General features: G+C 40.1%; 2 protein-coding genes across 2 annotated transcripts in view; one reads left to right on the top strand and one right to left on the bottom strand.

Moving 5' to 3' along the window:
• Positions 1 to 19559, top strand: part of LOC137290357 (uncharacterized) — a 77549-nt gene that overhangs the window by 17725 nt on the left and 40265 nt on the right. The window lies entirely within an intron of this gene.
• On the bottom strand, positions 15650 to 16573 carry LOC137258156 (uncharacterized). Its single transcript, XM_067795727.1, has one exon. It carries the CDS (start codon positions 16571 to 16573, stop codon positions 15650 to 15652), a length of 924 nt encoding a protein of 307 aa, XP_067651828.1.

Genomic DNA, 19559 nt, shown 5'->3' with positions numbered 1-19559 from the left:
TAAAAACGAGGCCTCATGAGTTATTTATTATTATATGCTAGACAAGCAGAGCTAATTTTCACACTGTACCCGCCACTGACAAAACAGACGTTTCAAGCAAGTTACTCTTTTGAATTATGCCACACTTTACTTTTGCAGATGAAGTATGCTTTTGTATCGGCCTTGCACTTGTTTTTGATTGGGTTAAAGGATACGCATAAATTTAACGAAAGCCTGGCCTCATCGAGATTTGATAGTGATTCAGAAACACATGTCTCTGTTGAGAAGCACATGTCTCAAATGATTGTCTAAATCACTCCAGGCAAATGTTATTCACAGTCACAGTAAGGAGACTTAACACTTTGCATAGACACTGTAGTCAGGTAACTCGCCGTCAAGACAATGCAAGAAAGGCTGCCGATGACGATATTTCACACTCTGTCAAGACAATCGAAGCATTACTCTTTGTCAACACACTGTGGTCCGGCGTGACTTTTTGTCAAAACTCTTTGTAAGGTCAAGTAACAGGCTGTCCAGGAAGGTGAATGCCGGCGAAGACACTACAATCTCTGTCAAGACACTGTGAGTCTACCCAAACATCTGGAATCCCTCTTAGTATACGTGAATGTATACTGTTCCATTTGAAATGGGTAAACCTTTAATTTGCCACTAGTGTACAGGTATTTACATGTATGCATTTTCGTGTATTACATTTATACATTTACAGAAGTGTTTTGCGATATTGTTCCTACAGCACTTTATTATGTGACAGATGTGGCTGCTGACGACCTGGGTTCGATTCTCCGCATTGGTACAATGTGTGAAGTCTGTTTCTTGTGTCCCCAGCCGTGAGATTGCCGGACCTCGTTCCTCAAAGCGATCGTAGAGCTACGTCAGTCGTAAGTCTATGTTAAAGTATGGGAGTTACGATCAACTTACCCCTACGATCGCGTTGAGGAACAGGTCCCAGGACTAGGCTGAGACGTACAGCCTTAGTCGCTCACTTATTATGTGACAACATAACGAGTCCGACGTTATGTCGTAACTACGACGTGAAGGAACCGAAAGTACATGACAGCTACATTGCTATGCAAATCGTTATGCATTTGTTACATTGTCATCGCGGGCCCGTAGTTATCGGCGTGATTACATACATGCAATACTTTGACGAAATGATGAATGAATACGTTGATGAAGACGAAGGCATAGTTTAGTTCGGACTTCTTTAGATGGTTTCACAAGACATGACAAACAAGTACACATAAATGAGCGGACTTCCACCTCAACGCCAGGGCCTTTCCAACAAGCGGCATAATCCTGCTCGCTGTCGTCCCTACAAAGACTGTAGGAATGCCGGTCTCAACACTCACGTCTCACGTCTCACCTCTCACATCCAGTATAGATGTGAGCATACACATATATAGTTTTTAACAACAATAGACAGGCAAAGATTCAACAACGGACAGATAGTGAAACTAATAGCACTTCCTTCTACGGTTGATGTGATGACAGACATAGCCAAGGGGGATGACCAATAAAGGTCATAAATGTCATTTACAGTAATTAATGGAAGTGACAAAGAGGAACAAGGTAGCTGACAAAACAATGCGCTCTGCGGTAGTGATAAAGATCAAGATTGCAGATTGAATAATAATAACTAAATATCATATAGCCTGGCTACATAGTTTTTGGTCTGTAGAAATATTTGGACATGGCTGTCCTGAAGTAGACACTATAACACTACGACTTGAAGGAACCGAAAGTACATGACAGCTACATTGCTATGCAAATCGTTATGCATTTGTTACATTGTAATAACGACTTAACAGATTTCCTCGGGAATTATATGGAGGTCCACCATTAAATACTCGGGAGGAATATGAAACTTGAGAAGTCTTATGCTTGTTTTGTATCTGGTCTAAAGTACTGTTCTGTTCGAAACACTGGATAGTTGGTTTGTAGTTTAACGCAGTAGTCAGGAATATTCCAGCTATATGGCAGCGCTTGTAAATCGAATTTGGACTGGATAATCAATATCATGAGCCAACCACGTCAGCTAGTCTGACCACCCGATCCTATTAGCCGCGTCCAAAGACAAGCATGAGTTGTTGAAGACCAATTCTATCCCGGATCTTCTTGCTCGAAAGAAGAAGCAGGAGGCATATTTTATGCGAACAATTGACAGAGACGAAACTAAAATATAAGGTGTTTATAGTATTCTCCGGGACACATTTTGGCACCCGTGGCGAGCCACCTCCTCGTGTGGGTGCTGGGTAATGCTAAGAGCTCGCCGACACCCCCGTAGTGGACCCGGGGGGATATTTGGTCCACCAACCCGTCTGCCGTGGGTTGCGGCCCTGTGTCGGTGGAGGAGGGGATCCTGGTGGTTGAGGGCAATGGGAGCAGCACCATTGTTCCTATTGCTCAACACACCACTTCGGCCCTGACTTCACCTAGACGGGAGGTTGAATGGGCCCGGTTCCACCAATCGGCTGGTCATGCCAAGCCCTGAGCACTAAACTATTATTGCTCTATCATTGTTTGGCTTGATTTTGTGATACACAATATTGATCTCTTTTGTAACTTGTATATATTTAATATGATACATATATTGTCAAATTTGAAAAACATTGCCTAGATGCTGGTGCCAGAAGGCGATGGCTCATGGGCCAAACTGGTAGATCTTTCTGCTGGTGTATATCATCCCTATATCCCTAGTATCTGCCTGTTGGACATCCGCAGGCAACAGGATACTGCCTTTATTGGCACTCGGTGGCGGGTGGGGAGTAGGGTTGACGAAACTAAATTCATACCATCATGGCTTTTCAAACCCCAATTAAAAAAACAAAGCGAACGCTTGAAAATGATGCTGAGACTGATGATATTTCTGTCATTTCAAAATCAGTGGAGTACTGGCCTAGATTCCTGGTGCTGGAAACACCTGACAAAACCCCAATCAAACGGAACCCATTTGCTGTTGCTAAGGGCATTCAAGGGATAGCAGGTGATTTAAAAAATATCAAAAGGTTGAGAACAGGGTCAATCCTTATTGAATGTGCTAAAAGGCAACAAGCAACTAACTTGATGTCAATCGATGAACTTGTTGGCGTCCCTGTAAAGGTTTCTCCACGCAGATCTCTCAACACTAGCAGAGGTATCATAAGAGATCGAGACAGACTCTTTGAAGATATGTCTGAATTGGATATTGGTTGTGAAATGAAAGACCAGGGAGTTAGCTTTGTTAAAAGGTTTACCAGACGTCAGGGTACCGAAATAATCAACACAAATACATACCTTTTTTCATTTTCGTCTCCAACAGCACCAAAATCAGTCAAAGCAGGATATTGCAAAATTGATGTTGAAATGTTTATTCCGAATCCTTTGAGGTGTTTTAAATGTCAAAGGTTTGGCCATGGCGTGAATTTCTGCAAAAATAGTATCACATGTGCGCACTGTAGTGAAACTAGTCATGTCACAGAAGATTGTAAGAGTGATTTCAAAAAGTGCAAGAACTGTTCTGGTCCTCACTCTTCCTCCAGTAAATCGTGTCCAGTCTGGAAACGAGAAATGGAAATCAACAAACTAAAATACACAAGGAACATCACTTACCTGGAAGCAAAGAAACTTGTGCCAAATAACGAACAGACTGAGACATATGCATCTGTAACAAAAACACGCCCAGTCTCAACATAGACTGCATCAATTCAGTGCCAGACAGATTTGACGTGGGAGAACTCTGTCACTCCTCAACCAGTCGTGCCATCTGAATCTGCTACCCAGACTACTGTTGAAATTCCATCGACACAGATTTCTGAATCTTCATCTTCTATGACACGTGAAACACCTACTGTGACAACTAAACTGCCTTCCACGAACCATTCACAGCCATCAAAAACACATTCTGGAAAAGGACAAACTGCTCCAACAAGGTATAAAACAGATTCATTTTCTCGATCTAATCTACCGGGTAGACACCCTAAAGGATCAGATGATCCAATCAAAGTCTACAATAAGTTTGGATCACTTGAAGAGATGGATGTCTCAGAAAGCATCCATAGTAGACCTGCTAGTTTGTCGCCTAAAAGAAATGGGCGAGGCAGATCTCCAGTTAAGCCGCCTAAGAGATGATTCATTCTCAAACACTGATTCAGTGGAATTGTAGGGGATTTAAGACAAATTTTAACGACTTACAATTATTGGTCCAGGACTTTAAACCATCAGCTTTATGTCTGCAGGAAACGTATTTAAAGCAAACAGACAAAATTAACTTACGCCATTACAATTCATATCATTATTTTTCTCCTCCTGGCGATAGGGCCACTGGAGGTTCTTCTATCGTAGTCAATCAGAATGTAATTCATAGCCCTGTTACACTTACATCTAATCTTCAAGCAGTTGCAGTACGTCTCACATTACACGTTGCATTTACCTTATGCTCTTTGTACATTTCTCCGTCTTCAACGTTTCAGAAAACAGACCTTCAATCTCTGTATGACCAGCTACCCAAACCTTGTGTTATTATGGGAGACTTAAATGGCCATAACCCTCTCTGGGGTAGTACAACTACAAATGCTAAAGGTAAATTATTGGAAGAGTTCTGTTCAGATACTGATTTATGCATATTTAATGACGGTTCTAACACCTATTTACATCCGGGTACAGGAACTTATTCTGCACTTGATTCTAACCTACTGAATGAATTTGAATGGTCAGTTCATGATGACCTCTGTGGAAGTGACCATTTCCCTACAATTCTAACACCTGTGAACCCATCTGATATTACCCCATTTTCCGGATGGAACTTTAAAAAAGCTAACTGGCCTTTGTATCAAACGTTGTGTTGTAGCAGACTTAAATCTGAACTTTTGTTAGAAAGTCCTGATCCTATAAAAGATTTCTCTGATGAACTAGTAAACATTGCTGATGAGTGTATCCCTAAATCTTCTGCAGTTCCACACATCCGAAAACCATGGTTTACAGATGACTGCAAACAGGCTAGGAAGGCACGGAAGAAAGCTGAGCGTTATTTCCGTCGCCACCCCATGGTCCATAATTTGAATAATTTCAAAATTTTAAATGCTAAGGCACGGCGTACTTTTAAGTACAGTAAGCGCCAATCCTGGCGCAGTTATGTGTCGAAAATAAATTCCCGAACACCAATATCAAAGGTATGGAATATGATCCAGAAAATAAAAGGTAAGGGCCCTCACAATTGCATTAAACATCTCAAAGCCGAAGATGCATTATTAACTAGTAAATCTGATATTGCAAATAAACTTGGAGAAACTTTAGCCAAACACTCTTCCTCATCGAATTATGTACCTCAATTCCAAAAATATAAAGAACAACAGGAAATGAAATCTATTAATTTTAATTCAGATAATGGGAAAGATTACAATGAAATATTTTCTGTTCATGAGCTCTTTACTGCTCTAGAACAAGCTCGCGATACTGCTACAGGAGCTGATAACATACATTATCAGCTCCTGAAACACTTACCGAAATCATGTTTAGAGACACTGTTAAACATTTTTGATGATATTTGAACTTCTGGTAACTTTCCTTCTTCATGGCATAATGCTATAGTAGTCCCTATCCCTAAACCTGGACGTGATCATACCGATCCTTCGAACTATCGACCTATTTCGCTTACCAGCTGTGTTTGCAAGACCATGGAACGCATGATTAATAATCGACTTGTTTGGTACTTGGAAACCAATAATCTGATCACAGATATTCAGTGTGGTTTCCGTAAAAACAGAAGTACCGTTGATCACTTAGTACGTTTAGAATCATTTGTCAAAAACGCTCTAATTACTAAACAACATGCAGTGTCTATCTTTTTTGATCTCGAAAAAGCATATGACACCACATGGAAATATGGCATCTTAAAAGATTTACATGAATTCGGATTACGAGGTCGTTTACCTAAATTTATAGCCAAGTTTTTAAATGACAGACAATTTCAAGTCCGAGTGGGTTCTACCCTGTCTGATCATTACAGTCAGGATCAGGGTGTTCCACAAGGCAGTATTTTGTCTGTGACCTTATTTAGTATCAAGATTAACAGTTTATCAAAAGTTTTAAACGATTCAATCGATGGATCATTATTTGTGGATGATTTTAATATTTCTTGTCGGGGTAAAATATGCATACTATTGAACGGCAAATGCAGTTATGTTTAAAGAAAATAGATAAATGGTGTCTTGAGAACGGCTTTAAATTTTCTAAATCAAAAACTAATTGTATACATTTTTGCCGTAAATATAAACCACATAAGGACCCAGAACTGTTTTTAAATGGCACTCCTATCACAGTTGTCAAGGAGGCAAAGTTCTTAGGTCTGATTTTTGACTCTCATTTAACTTTTCTTCCACATATCAAATCCCTAAAAACTAAATGCCTGAAGGCACTTGATTTATTGAACGTCGTGTCTAATTCAAAGTGGGGAGGGGATCAAGCAACCCTTTTACACCTGTATAGATCGCTTGTCCGGTCGAAGCTAGATTATGGCTCAATTGTATATGGTGGAGCCTGCAAGAGCAGCTTAAAACTATTAGATTCTGTCCATCATCAAGGTCTAAGACTTTGTCTTGGCTCCTTTCGAACTTCACCTGTTGACAGCCTGTATGTCGAGGCTGATGAACCATCTCTTGAGCAGCGACGTATAAAATTAGCTTTGCAATATGTAACAAAACTATATTCCAATGAGTCAAATCCTGCGTATAACTGTGTTTTCAATCTTCTGTATGAGGATTTATACAATAAGAAATCTTCTCTTGTTCCGCCTCTTGGTTTCAGAATAAAACCACTTATTTCTGCTGCCGGCATTGAGCTGGATAATATAGCCCCTTCCCGTCTTCTTTCTTCTCCTCCTTGGCAACTGGTCAAGCCACAAGTTGACCTAACATTAACTAAATTTAAAAAATCAGAAACAAATGAACTACAATATAAACAAGAATATAATCAACTGAAACATAAATATAGCAATTATAAATCTTTATTTACAGATGGGTCCAAGGATGGTGGTGCTGTGGCTTGTGCCATTGTCATTGGATCCAGAACAATATCTTCTAGAATTCCAGATAACAGCTCTATTTTTACAGCAGAGGCAAACGCCATATTAACAGCTCTCAGATATATTCAAAGACACCCTAAACGTAAACAAAATATGATCTATTCAGACTCTCTTTCTTGCCTTCTGGCTATTAAAAATAGTTCTTGTAAACATCCACTTTTAATTGAAATTATTGAATTGTATAATGATCTTGCTACTGGCCAATACGACATCGTCTTCTGTTGGTTACCCAGCCACGTAGGCATTTCAGTGAATACACTGGCTGATCTTGCTGCCAAGGCAGCACTCAACAAATCTGTGACACCACTTCTCCTTCCATATTCAGATTACAAAGCTACAATTAGATCTTATATCCATGATCTAATGCAGAAGAAGTGGGACACTCAAGTAGGTATAAATAAATTACATGTAATAACACCGTATATTGGTTACACCTACTTGGGTTGTCAGTCCAGATTTGAGGAGGTCATTATGCGACGATGTCGCATTGGCCATACGCGGTATACACATGAGTACTTGTTAAAAGGTGAGGATCCTCCGTTTTGTATCCCTTGTGATGAAAGAATTACAGTCAAGCATGTTTTGCTTGACTGTGTTGAATATTCCATCACAAGGGATAAATATTTTACATCACGAAGTATGAAGGATCTTTTTAGTAATGTTAGTTGTCATTTAATCATTGCGTTTTTAAAAGAATTATATCTGTTTCAGGACTTGTAAATAGATAAATATTTTATGATTGGAAGTTGAATTTGCAGATAACATGGTTAGTGGCTGTATTCTCGAAGGGGGTTGAAGTACCGTAAAATTATTGTCCTCCTGAGAGGATACGTAAGTCCCAAAACATTTGGAATCAGATTTAATCTTCCATATTCTTTTAGCTGTAGTATATGTGTCATTGTAATTTGTGGCTAATCTTGCATACAGTCGCCAGCAGCTGAGGGATGGTGTAAATCCAGCTAGGGACCATGCAGGTAGCAGAGGTACTGTAAGTCCCCATGGCCCCTAGTATGGTGATCTACCCTCTGTTGTTGGCGATCTATGGCCTGTTTTTATATTGTGCTGTCTCACATATTGTGCTGTGACACTATTATTTTTTTAAGTTTCCACACTAGTTTTAATAATAACTGTGATACTCTGGTGGTTTTACTGTCCTTCGTAGACAGGTTCTTCATAATGTGGATATATATTCTTTTTGTCACGTATGTTCTCGTCACGATATGGCTGCAATATTGCCGATGTGACGTTAAATACTAACTCACTCACTCACTCACTCCGGGACACATTTAAACCAGTGTTAGAAATAGATTAATTCATTAGTGGTGCTAATAATCCAAAAATGTCATTAGCCCTTCAGACACCATATTGGTCCGAATAATATAGTCTGGTTCATAATTATTGAGAATTTTTCTTCTTACTTTGAGCTATCCTAACACCTCAACTGATTCACTGATACTTGTAACTAAGTAATGGTATAAGGGAGGTAACTCATCTTGGCCTACTGAGTATAGTACAATTAGAGTTACCTCCCCTGAATTTGTAGCAGACGCCATTTTCCTCAGCACTGTCAACAATGTCTGCTGAAGATAAAAGAAGGTTGATTTTTGAGTTGTGTAATCAAGGAATTGATGATGTAAATACATTGGCAGAGAGAACAGGAACTCCTCTTTCTACTGTGTATAGGATTAGGAAGAATTTTAAAGAGGGAAAGGATTTTGGACACCAGAAAGGAGCAGGGAGACCCAGAAAATTGGACTTCTCAGATCGCGTCCAGCTGGGAATTTTAACATCTAAAAAGCAAAGGGCAAGCATCTCCAACATCAGGTATGAAATGATAGAAAGGGGATCAACAGTTGTATCAAAATCTACAGTTAGAAGAAATTTGATTGATCTTGGATGGGAGAAAAAGACTGGAATTCCTTCTCCTCTCATGAAACAAGAACATAAAGACAGGCGTGTTGAGTGGTGTTTGGCACATGAAAACTTTGACTGGGAAAATGTGATTTTTACTGATGAAAGCTCAATATGGGTATATCCCAATAATGTGAAAATATGGACAAAGTCTGCGTCAGCACCGTTGTATCGACGACCTAAATACAGCCCAAAGTTTCATGTATGGGGAGGGATATCCTTATTAGGAACGACCCCGCTGTGTGTGTTTGAGGGAAATCTGACAAGTCAACGCTACACTAACATATTAGATAATTTTCTCCTTCAAAGTGCACATGTGTTTTATGGAAATGACTGGATTTTGCAGCAAGAAAATGATCCTAAACACACCGCAAAACATGCCAAGCAGTGGTTTCAGGAGAAACATGTGACTGCATTACCATTTCCTGCGTATAGTCCTGACTTAAATCCCATTGAGAACATTTGGGGGATGATGAATGAATGTGTGAATCACAAGGGGTTGACAAAAATTGAAGACATGAAGAGAGAAGTGGTCCGATACTGGGACAGCATAACTCACGAGACACTAACCTCTCTGAAGGAAGTATGCCTACCCGTCTTAGACTGTGCCGTGAAGCTCAAGGAGACTTGATAAAATATTAAATTGTTACCTATACAACATGAAAAGGTCAGTTCAATTTCACAATACATTCAATTTTATCTGATTTGTTCTCGTTTAATAATATGAAATGCTTTAGCTATTCTCAATAATTTTGAACCATACTGTACAAGATAATGTACAGACAATACGTTCTGTCACCTGTTTACCTATGAGCCATGACATCTTTACTGTATCGCATATTCGTTTTAGTTTGGCATGGAAACCATTTGACAAGATCCATGCATGAATAAATGGAAGGCGATGCTTTCTGCTTGGAATGTTTTGTCGGTTAACATAAGATAGAAACTTTTCAATTCTGAGTATCTACCAACTTCTCTCAAACAATCTATAACTGATGGTAATAATTGAATGATTTCTGCTATATCGTTCTCAATATCTTGGTCAACATCCACTTCATAAGTTCGAGTTCGCCATCTTCTCATCGGAAAGCTTCGTGTCTTTGACCATCACTAATTTCTTTACTATTAAAGACCGTATTGTGATTCTGTACCGCCACTAGTACATGTTTCTGCCCGCTCCCGGATTCATCTGAGAGCGTCTCACTTTCACATGCACAGCGCATGATGTGCTTATTATCGGGTGAAGGAACTACTTTTGTCCGTTGTTTCGAATTTATATAGGACCAACTTGGAGACTTTTGGTCACATATTTCAATTTGCCCGTCAATGGCGACAAACACACAACTCAAATTATCACTTCATTTTCTGGATGGGTGTTACGAAAATGGATAATGTCGTCAATTAGGTGACTTTTTTTACATCGACATCGAGACACATGTACTTCATGGGACTATAAGACCAAAAAGGGCAAATTGTGTCAACAAAATCAATGCTAGCAAACCGTATCAAGCAAAACAATTTGCCACTTGCAAACGTGTGTCTCCACGTGTAGCAAGCCGTAGCCTCTCAAATAAGAAATTCGCCTGTAACTTCACTAATTGAGTGAAATTATCCACACCCCTTTACACACATACATATCGGAATAGTCACCACCTCGTATCACACTAGTTTGTGAAGTGTCTGTTGCTTTGACAATTAAAATCACACATTATTTCCATTTGAAAACATGCCAAATAACATGGAAGTTTTACACTTTTCTAATAACGTTTGCGGCGAGTTTCAGATCACGTTATTACGTAATTATTAATCTATCAAAATACGATAAATTTGACAAAAAATGCATATAGTTTGACTTTACTTACACAATTTGTGCGGGTAAGGACACATGGTAAAGGTAGTTTCATCCGTAGCGAGCCTTTGCTTTGTCCTTAGCAAGCCGTAACGGCCACTAGCAAACATCTATTATATTATACCCATTATAGAGTGTGGCCTATCTACGTGCCAAGTTTGGTGAAGAAATAATGAAGGCTTTTAAAGATCTGCTACTGTATAGACAAAGGTGAACGGACGGTGTACATTTTGGTACCCTCCAAAAAACGCGTCATCTTCATATTACATTATCATGAGGACTTCAGTCATCATCAGGGGAAGAATCTTCCACATAATAATTGTCTGCATCTGAGATCATTATCATAACCGCTATCACAATTAGAATCTTGAGCTGTTTCAGCCTCGCTATCTTCTGCCTCATATGCAAGTCTATCTGCTCATTATCTCCTTTGATTTCTGGGGTTTCACTCAAACAATATTTTAATAAGTACCTTAAAACAGTCAAACGTATTAAAAATAAATCTTGAAATGATTCACGATTGTAATGAATATTTCACGCGAAAAGGTCACTCTCTGGCTCTTCAGAACAGACCAAAGACGTCACTGCTTTCGATTTAAATCCTTGTAATAACGTGCATTTTACTATTTGTTTATGTTTTTAGGGCGATTTTGTCGCTAAAATTAGCAGCCAGGATTCAGGAAACATAAGCAGCTCCTAAATTATCACTATCCATGCGTACCAGCTTCGGTAACTTTTGGCAAGCCCGCGCAAAGGTCAACTAGCATTTTCCTAGCGGGTAAGCAGTTGTTTCGACAACCGATTTGAACAACACTGATCGTTATACAACTTCGGAAACGCTCGATCCACATGACAACTACGTATACCAGGAAGCCAATTCTTCAATAACACTATAACCGTCAAATTTCAATACATTAAATCTGCTTCAATAGGTCAGCTGAATCAAAATGAGCTTAATTTCCTTGTGTCCAGATACTGGGCGATTCAACGTGACACATTCATATAGTTCATTGTATTGGTTTTCGTGTTTTCACTTTCCTTGTGCATGCAATCAGTGCTGTCAACAAAACCTGATTTCGGAATGAGGAAAATCGACTCCATATATCAACAAAACGATCGACAAATCTAGCCTCTGTGCTGATACACACGTTTGTAACTGCCCATGGCTTACCTTGTGTTTAGCTGTTCCATTTTATGGTGAGTATGAATTGTCCGTTCTGAACACCGTTTTGGCCCTACTGATTACTGATGCGTGTTGCCTGCGTCACAAGATTCTGGTGTTAGAGGTTTTGCTGGTTTCACTAATTTAAGGAACTTAAATTTAAGGAATGTTTGTGATGTTATATTTGGTCATTTTGTTTGATTGTGAAATCGATTCATTATATTTCAAATGCATTGTTGCTTTCAATAAAAATACTTAAGTAACAATTGACTCCAATTTTTCGTAGATCCAGCCTCAACTCAAGAAAAACAAAAACTATGCAATTAGAAACAGCATGAATAGGAAACCTTCAGATGCTTATATGATCTGTAAATGGTGAATGTAAACAATAATCTCTCTGGTTCACGGTAATGAATATAAAGAACCAACCTTCGTTCAGTAAAAATACGTAGACAGAATTGCCAAAAGTGAGACGGGAAGTGATATATCACTTGATTACCCAATCATGGCTAATTGTCGGCCAGTATGTATACATATTTTTCCGTGTATAAAACACTGCCTTTCAAGAGAATGAAATACACTCATGCAGTTTCAGTTGAACTTGAACACACTTCCATACATTGGAACATTGTCTATACCCACCATACCGCTAAGTACATATTCTCCTTGTAACAACTCTTTGAATCAGCTGCTTGATAACGGTGTTAGTACCTACAACGAAACGTCTCACTCATTGAAATAAAGAAGTTGCCTATCCATGGAACTTGGTTTTCTGCACCTATACAACTTCTGAAATGCCTCTTTCAGATATATTTTCAATATTTGTAACTTCAGAATCATATTCCAGAGCTGGAAGGGTGTCACTATGAAAAACTGCACGTACTAAATCAAAAGCGTTCCACTTTTGTGTATACACCCAGCAAGCAACGCTTTATCTTATGTGAACATTCTGTTTTGTCTTGATTCCCATGAGGAAAATAATAAAAATAACTAGAATAAGTTCGTAAAACAATTATGCGTGAAAACAACAGACGGAAATATATTGAGGTAATTAGCAGTTGTATTCTAAAATGAAGTAGTTGTTGAGTTGGGCTTTACGTCACATAGGGAGTATTCCAGCCATGTAGTAACAAGCCAAGCCTATCTTGAAAACATATATACTCTTTACATTATTGTTGAAAAACAGAATATGTCATAGCACCAATATTAAAATGAACTAAGTTCATCAATCAATCGGTATCAATTTGACAACGTAAAGAGCGGCAACGCATACTCAAATGTGTTATAATGCAAGAGCGGTTGTTATTGTAGTGAAGCCAGAGGCGCTAGTGTAGCATCAGTTTGTAATGTTGTGTATTATTCACAGGAAGTACACTATCTTGTACGTATCTCTTCGGCGAAGCTAACTAAAGAACAAAAACATTATGTGTCATTTACGTGGTGTAAAGCATTTTTAGCTATTGTGCGTGTCGATAGATAGATAGATAGATGCGTCCCCCAACTACGTATACATGTTTCTAAGTTGTGAGGACTATTCTCATGGTGGTGGGCTTTCACCCAAAGGGTTAACGCCTATGATCTTCGTCGCGGTGCCAACGTGGAGGTGAGATACTGTAATACAAGTGAAATATTCATCCTAGCACAGTAAAACCTAACTCACCCACCCAATCTAGACTGTCCTGCTATTCTGTCTCACAATCCGTGAACCACATTATTTCCCCACTGTCCAGCATTCCTTTCAGTACTAAAACTCTAAAAAAGCAAGTGTAGATTTTTAGTAGTTGAGTTTCCTATTACACGATTACACGATGCCATTTAGAAAGTGGTCAGGTGTAACATATGTCATACTTGGTATTACAGCCGACTATTCCCGGATGGGACTCAACCAAAAAAGTAACAGAATTTGTACTTTACTAAGTAAGTGTAATCCCAAATATGACATATGTTACATCTGACCATTTTTTAAATGGTATTGTGTAATCGTAACTTTCGGCCGTTGAGCCGTGCCAATTATCAGAGGGGTACACAAAATATCCGACTGCCAAGTGTCAGACTGCCATCGCGGAAGACAGATCTTCAGTCGCGGTTGCTGAGCGGGTTAGGCGGGTTAGGCTGACTTTGTGTGCTGGCGATTAGTGCCTGACTCTGAGAGTGCGAGTTCGAATCAGCCCAAAAAAGTACTAGAATTTATAGTTTGTTTCTAATGACGGAGGTACCTATCTTCAGCTGGCACTGTAGTGCGTGGACGTCCAGTTCTTGGTCTGTCAACGGTGACCGCGGATGTCAGTAGCACCTAATAAGTCTCCTAACCCTGATACGGTAGCATCCAAGGCGTTTGCAACAGCATTGTATGTCACCCCCATCGGGACCATCTCAACGACCCATTCTCTCACTTTAGGTGTTACACGTGGCATATTTCTGGTAAATCATGTCATGCATTCTAGTCTCTCTTTATACCCTCTAGAATTATTCTGCACCTTAAATGGATGCAAACACTGCCTGAATATAGACACGTTTTGATGACCGATATTGCTATGTGTAAAAAGAAAATAGTGAAATGTTATATTGCAAGGAATATTGTTAACAAAGATAAGTTCAGATGTTCCTGATCACTTTTTCACAATATCAAAGTCACGTTATAACAGTTGTTTCTTGTTTTAATAGTTGAAAAATGATGACTTTAAGTGGTTCATCTTTGTCTAAAAGCTGAATAGTATTTCAACTTTTCTTTCGGATAGCTAAATCATTCTTATTGGTATATTTCGGCATGGTCGAAAATAGGACAATTTAATTCCCCTGAAAAAGATGCATTTCATCTGAATGGTGTCCTCCCAAAACGCCGACCTCCCAAAACACCGACGTGTTAAAACAACAAATGTTATGGTTCATTGCATTCTAGTTTGTTACTCTGTAACCTTCATTAAATAATGAACTAGTCCAACTAATCCTACTCCCAAAACACGAAGACAAAAGACTTTTAAAAGTGTTTATTTTTTCATAAGTTATCAAACGTATTGTAAATATAAGCACCGCATAAGGACATCAACAACTGGAAATTTCATTTGATACTTAGGTAGGCACTTTATACATGCTATAGCAGAGACGTATTCATTGTTTCATAACTCATCAAATAGATTATATCAGCACTATATAAAGACACGTGAAATGAAATTGTCATAGTTCAACTATGGCACTACTTGTCACACGAATGTCACAGTTCATGTCACTAGACTTCAATGCTTCAATGATGGCAGAATGATGTCACAAGGGTTTGTCAACCAAGTTTGATGCCCCACAGCATCGAGGAACTCCATCGATGTCTTGGTCCCAACACGGAGGGATGCTTGAAGACGGAAGAGCCTGTTGTCAACTTCTCGGTAGACCCTTTTCCTAAGAGGGGGAGTGGCACCAAGATTGATCTGCTGGAGTTTGGCTCTTTCGTTGATCTCGACCTTCTGGATGATTTCCACAAATATGTAGACGTTGGGGTGGTGGTGATGGAGCTGCTTGCTTAGTCTGCTGTGGAAACCTTCTAGGTTGTTATTGGTCCTCGATCCAGCAGTCTGATGATGGTTCCAGAGATGAAGTGGAAATCGAGCCTCATAGTCGACCCAGGTCTCAACAATGTAGTCATTCATGTCGTCTGCACGGGGAACAGCTGGTGTGTCGTTCATGGCATCAAGCCATGTGTCCTGAACATCACCGACCGGCAGGAGTGGGAGGCCAGCAGCTCTGCGGATCCATCTCTGTACGTCAGGGTTGTCTTTGTAGAGAACAGCAAGGCCAAGATCTTGTGTTTTCCTCCATACTGCTTGGCAGTAATGGAAAAAACACCCTTTGACTTCAGCTTCTGTACTCTTGTGGGTTGAAGGGGGCTGTTGTGTACCTCTTGCACCTTGTCCTTGAGGAGTCGGAATAGTCTGGCATACGTGGTCTGTTGTCGATCAGGCATCAGGACGAATACGAGTGGATACATGGTTGAGCCGCTGCGTGCATGTATTATGTAGAGTTGGCTCCACAAGGGGCATGACGAAAAGGTACCGTCCATGTAGATGGTGTCTGCGGACTGAAGGGTAGCTAGCTGTTCCTCTGTGGAAAAGGCAATCATCTTATCGTCATCTCCATCGCTGAATAGCAGGAAGGGGCGTCCGTCTTGTATCTCGGTCCATTGTCCTTGTAAGTCAACATCTCGACGACTCTGTGTAAGGGCTGGTATAGATGTCTGTCTGTGTCGGTAAAGTGCACTGCTTACACTGGCGAAGGAAGGCATGGTGGGTGCTGCATCAGGTGTCAGTCGAGCAATCTCGTCATTGTAGATAGCTTGAACGGGTGTCGTCTCTTCTCGTGCCCTCTTCCTCAGTGTGCTGATGATCCTGACGGCGTTACTGTCACGTGGTGGATGTAAATGTTCACCATAAACATTCACGCTGAAGTCGCCAGCTGTTGTGCACTTTCCTTTGCAGTTGCTTACAGTACAACGCCAGTGAACAAACTCGCCTCTGACTTTATTCTTTGTGTAAGTGTGACCTTGAAGGAATACCTGAGGGGCACCCTTCTGCGACTTCACGTACTCTACTCTCTGAAGACCAGCCATCTCTGTGGTTGTTGAAAACCTATGTCCTCTATCTTATATTGTTTGCGAAAACATAATCCTACTAACTATGTTTTAAAATCAAATTGTCAACAAAACATTGTTTTCATTATCTGAATAAATGACTCTTTGATCAAAACAGGGAGAAGATACATACATTATTACTAGGAGTTCTTTGATCAAACATAATGCTGTTTCGTGTGCAAACACATACATACACTAAACAGGGAGAAAATAATGTATATACAGTGTACGCTCTGACTAGCAAAAGTCAATTAATGTGAGTACTTTGATCAAACCTAATGCTGTTCCATGTAAAAACACATACTAACAAGACTAATTGGGCGGGTTCATTTATCAGTGGGTGAGACAGGGCTGTTCTTACAGTCACACCTCATTAATTTGTCTGGGTTACGGGAGGTCGGCGTTTTGGGCGGTCGGCGTTTTGGGAGTGAACCATCTGAATGCTTTTGGTAATTTTTATTGGTGATTTGCACAAAGCTGCTATTTGGCTTCATTGTAAACTAATATCTTCTAACATGTATTTGATAGTTTGTCACTTATTCATAAAGGTAGGAGGGTAACATTTCTTTGGCGTTTAGTTTATGATTGTGTGCTGATATCAAGTGTGTTTCGTTGCCTTTAAAGAGAAATATTGTGATCAATAACTGTTCTGTTTATTGCAGTGCGGAGTCAGATTAAATGAATTATGGCATTTTCCTTGGTAACTGGGGCTTGGTGAAACATTCAAGAGAGGGCCTTTCCCAGTGTTGTGTTAGAGTTCACGGGAACCCGGTAAGTCTCAGGATCGTTGTCAATGAAACGTCCTTCCATTAAGCCCTTTCTGTTCAGCAAAAGCCCAAATGAAATATAGGGCCGCCTCCTATTCTCGCGGGTTTCCTGTTCTCGCGGTAAACACTTTTTTCTGCCGAGGTCGCCGATGCGTGATACTTAGCGGCTGTTTACATCACTGACCGGTAACGAGGAAGTGGCCCAAATCTGTGAATTATCAAAATTTTCCAAGGTAACGAAAAATCGCAACTTTTCCCCGCCCTTTCCGACAGGATTCCTCCCTATTACAACTAATAACGTTACTTTCTCGTTATGCCGCGAGAATGGAAGACGCCTCGAAAAGTCAGCGGCTGACGACCATGTTTTCATCGAGCTCAAGTGCGATATACACCTGATGGATCAAGCAGTTGATAGATGCGGATGTTAGAGGGGAAATATCTTCATTTAAAAACAGCAAGCATGTCCGTAAGTACCGGGAGAATAGGAGACGCCAGTTTACGTCTGTGCATTTGTCAATCACTCATTGACCAGTGGAGATCCGAGTTAGCATCGGTCTTCAGTATGCCAAGCTGGTCGTAAAAGGCGTCTAACGGGATCAGGTGGTCAAGTTTGCTGACATGTCATCGTATACTAGTTGCGTAGATCAATACTTAAGCTGTTGATCACCGTATTTTCCGGTCCAGATGCGATTATTAACGGACTGGGAGATGGAAGCGGCACTAAACGGTTAACACCAACCAACCTTCCAACTTCTCACTTGGATCCCTCTCCAGTGCATGTTGAGTAAATCAAGTTGTGTCTCTTCACAGACTTCGAAACCATGACAGAGTAGAACAGGTTATTGAGGTGTTTAATGATAATAACTAACCACCCTTTCTTCCTCCCTTCGGGTGTGTCTGTTGTTTTATGCGCTGGGACAACAAGGTGTTTTATGAAAGTGATTAATCACCGTTTCTCCAAGAGTGTCTGACGCGTGTCTCTTCACAAACATAGTCGATGTAAAAGTGGTTAGTTATAAACTGATGCTAACTTTCTTAACTATCGATTATGGTTTACACTTTGAAAAGTAATTTGTGTATCACAGAAAACAGCGTCATGAACGATACAACGACCCCTGAAATGACGACAAGTGCACAGCCCTCTTCAGGTTGGTACAAGTGAGAGAATGAGTGAATGAGTGAGCTATTTGGCTCTTTGCGCCAAAATGGAATCTACCTCAATACTGGCTATTCTCTTGCACTGACATCTATACAGGTATAAAGATTACATTTGAAATAACCACGCTCTTTAAGTCTACGTCCAATGGTAACCGTTATATTTTTGTCAGTAAAAATGATGTGTTGAATTGGACGATGTGAATTCTGTATACCCAAGGCAAATGTTGGAATGTTCACCAGAACGTGCTTATACCGCCGGGCCTCTAATAAGCATTGTTTCGCAAATGTATTCTTCCTTGGTCTAAAAATAATATATTTAGGAATGGTCCCTTCAGTCAAAACTTTCTGTCATCCTGTATTTAAAAATACAGGGTGTCGGTATTTTATAAGGGCCGGGTCTCTAACGAACGCCGGGTCTGGAGGTCCGTTGAAAATTAAGCGCCGGAGGCATAATGATGGGTGAGGTATTGTCAGTGGCGTACCAACAGCTCTGAATCTTGGAATGGTAAATGTGGTCGGTTTCTAGTTGGTTTCATCCTGATGGGTGACTGACAATCATTGACGTACCAAGATCTCTTCATAATTATAACCCGGACCTTGCCTTCATTCCAAAAGGGTGTATTCATTCTGTATTAACCTTGAACCGTTTATCCAGGCATTTCTGTATGTTCCCTTTTTAAACAGAATCCATAACAGTGTACATTTACGACCCTGTACAAATTGCGGGAATGGATGAGATACTGGCTTACCATTTTCGCAATTTTGCCCTTTGCCCGTGGAATCTGAATGCATACACCCAGGGCCTCTGAAGATCCGGGTTAGAATTATGATGAGATCTTGGTACGTCAATGATTGTCCGTCACCCATCAGAAAGAAACCGACTGCAGTTCATTTGAGCTTACCATTTTCGCAATTTTGCCCTTTGCCTGTCGAACGTGTATGAAGACTAGTCATTGTCTTGCTTTAACAGTTCAAGTATAAAGATTATACTTGACTGAAACCAACGTCAGAGTATTATTCTACTATCGATGTTTTCTTTA

Source organism: Haliotis asinina, chromosome 1, assembly GCF_037392515.1.
Source record: "Haliotis asinina isolate JCU_RB_2024 chromosome 1, JCU_Hal_asi_v2, whole genome shotgun sequence".
Taxonomy (NCBI): Eukaryota; Metazoa; Mollusca; class Gastropoda; order Lepetellida; family Haliotidae; genus Haliotis; species Haliotis asinina.
The sequence above is the reverse complement of the archived record's forward strand: the minus strand, read 5'-3'. Positions and strand labels throughout refer to the sequence as shown.

Bases quoted from the DNA above. Each gene is read 5' to 3' on its own strand.
- LOC137258156 (XM_067795727.1), bottom strand. From the start codon at position 16,573: ATGGCTGGTCTTCAGAGAGTAGAGTACGTGAAGTCGCAGAAGGGTGCC.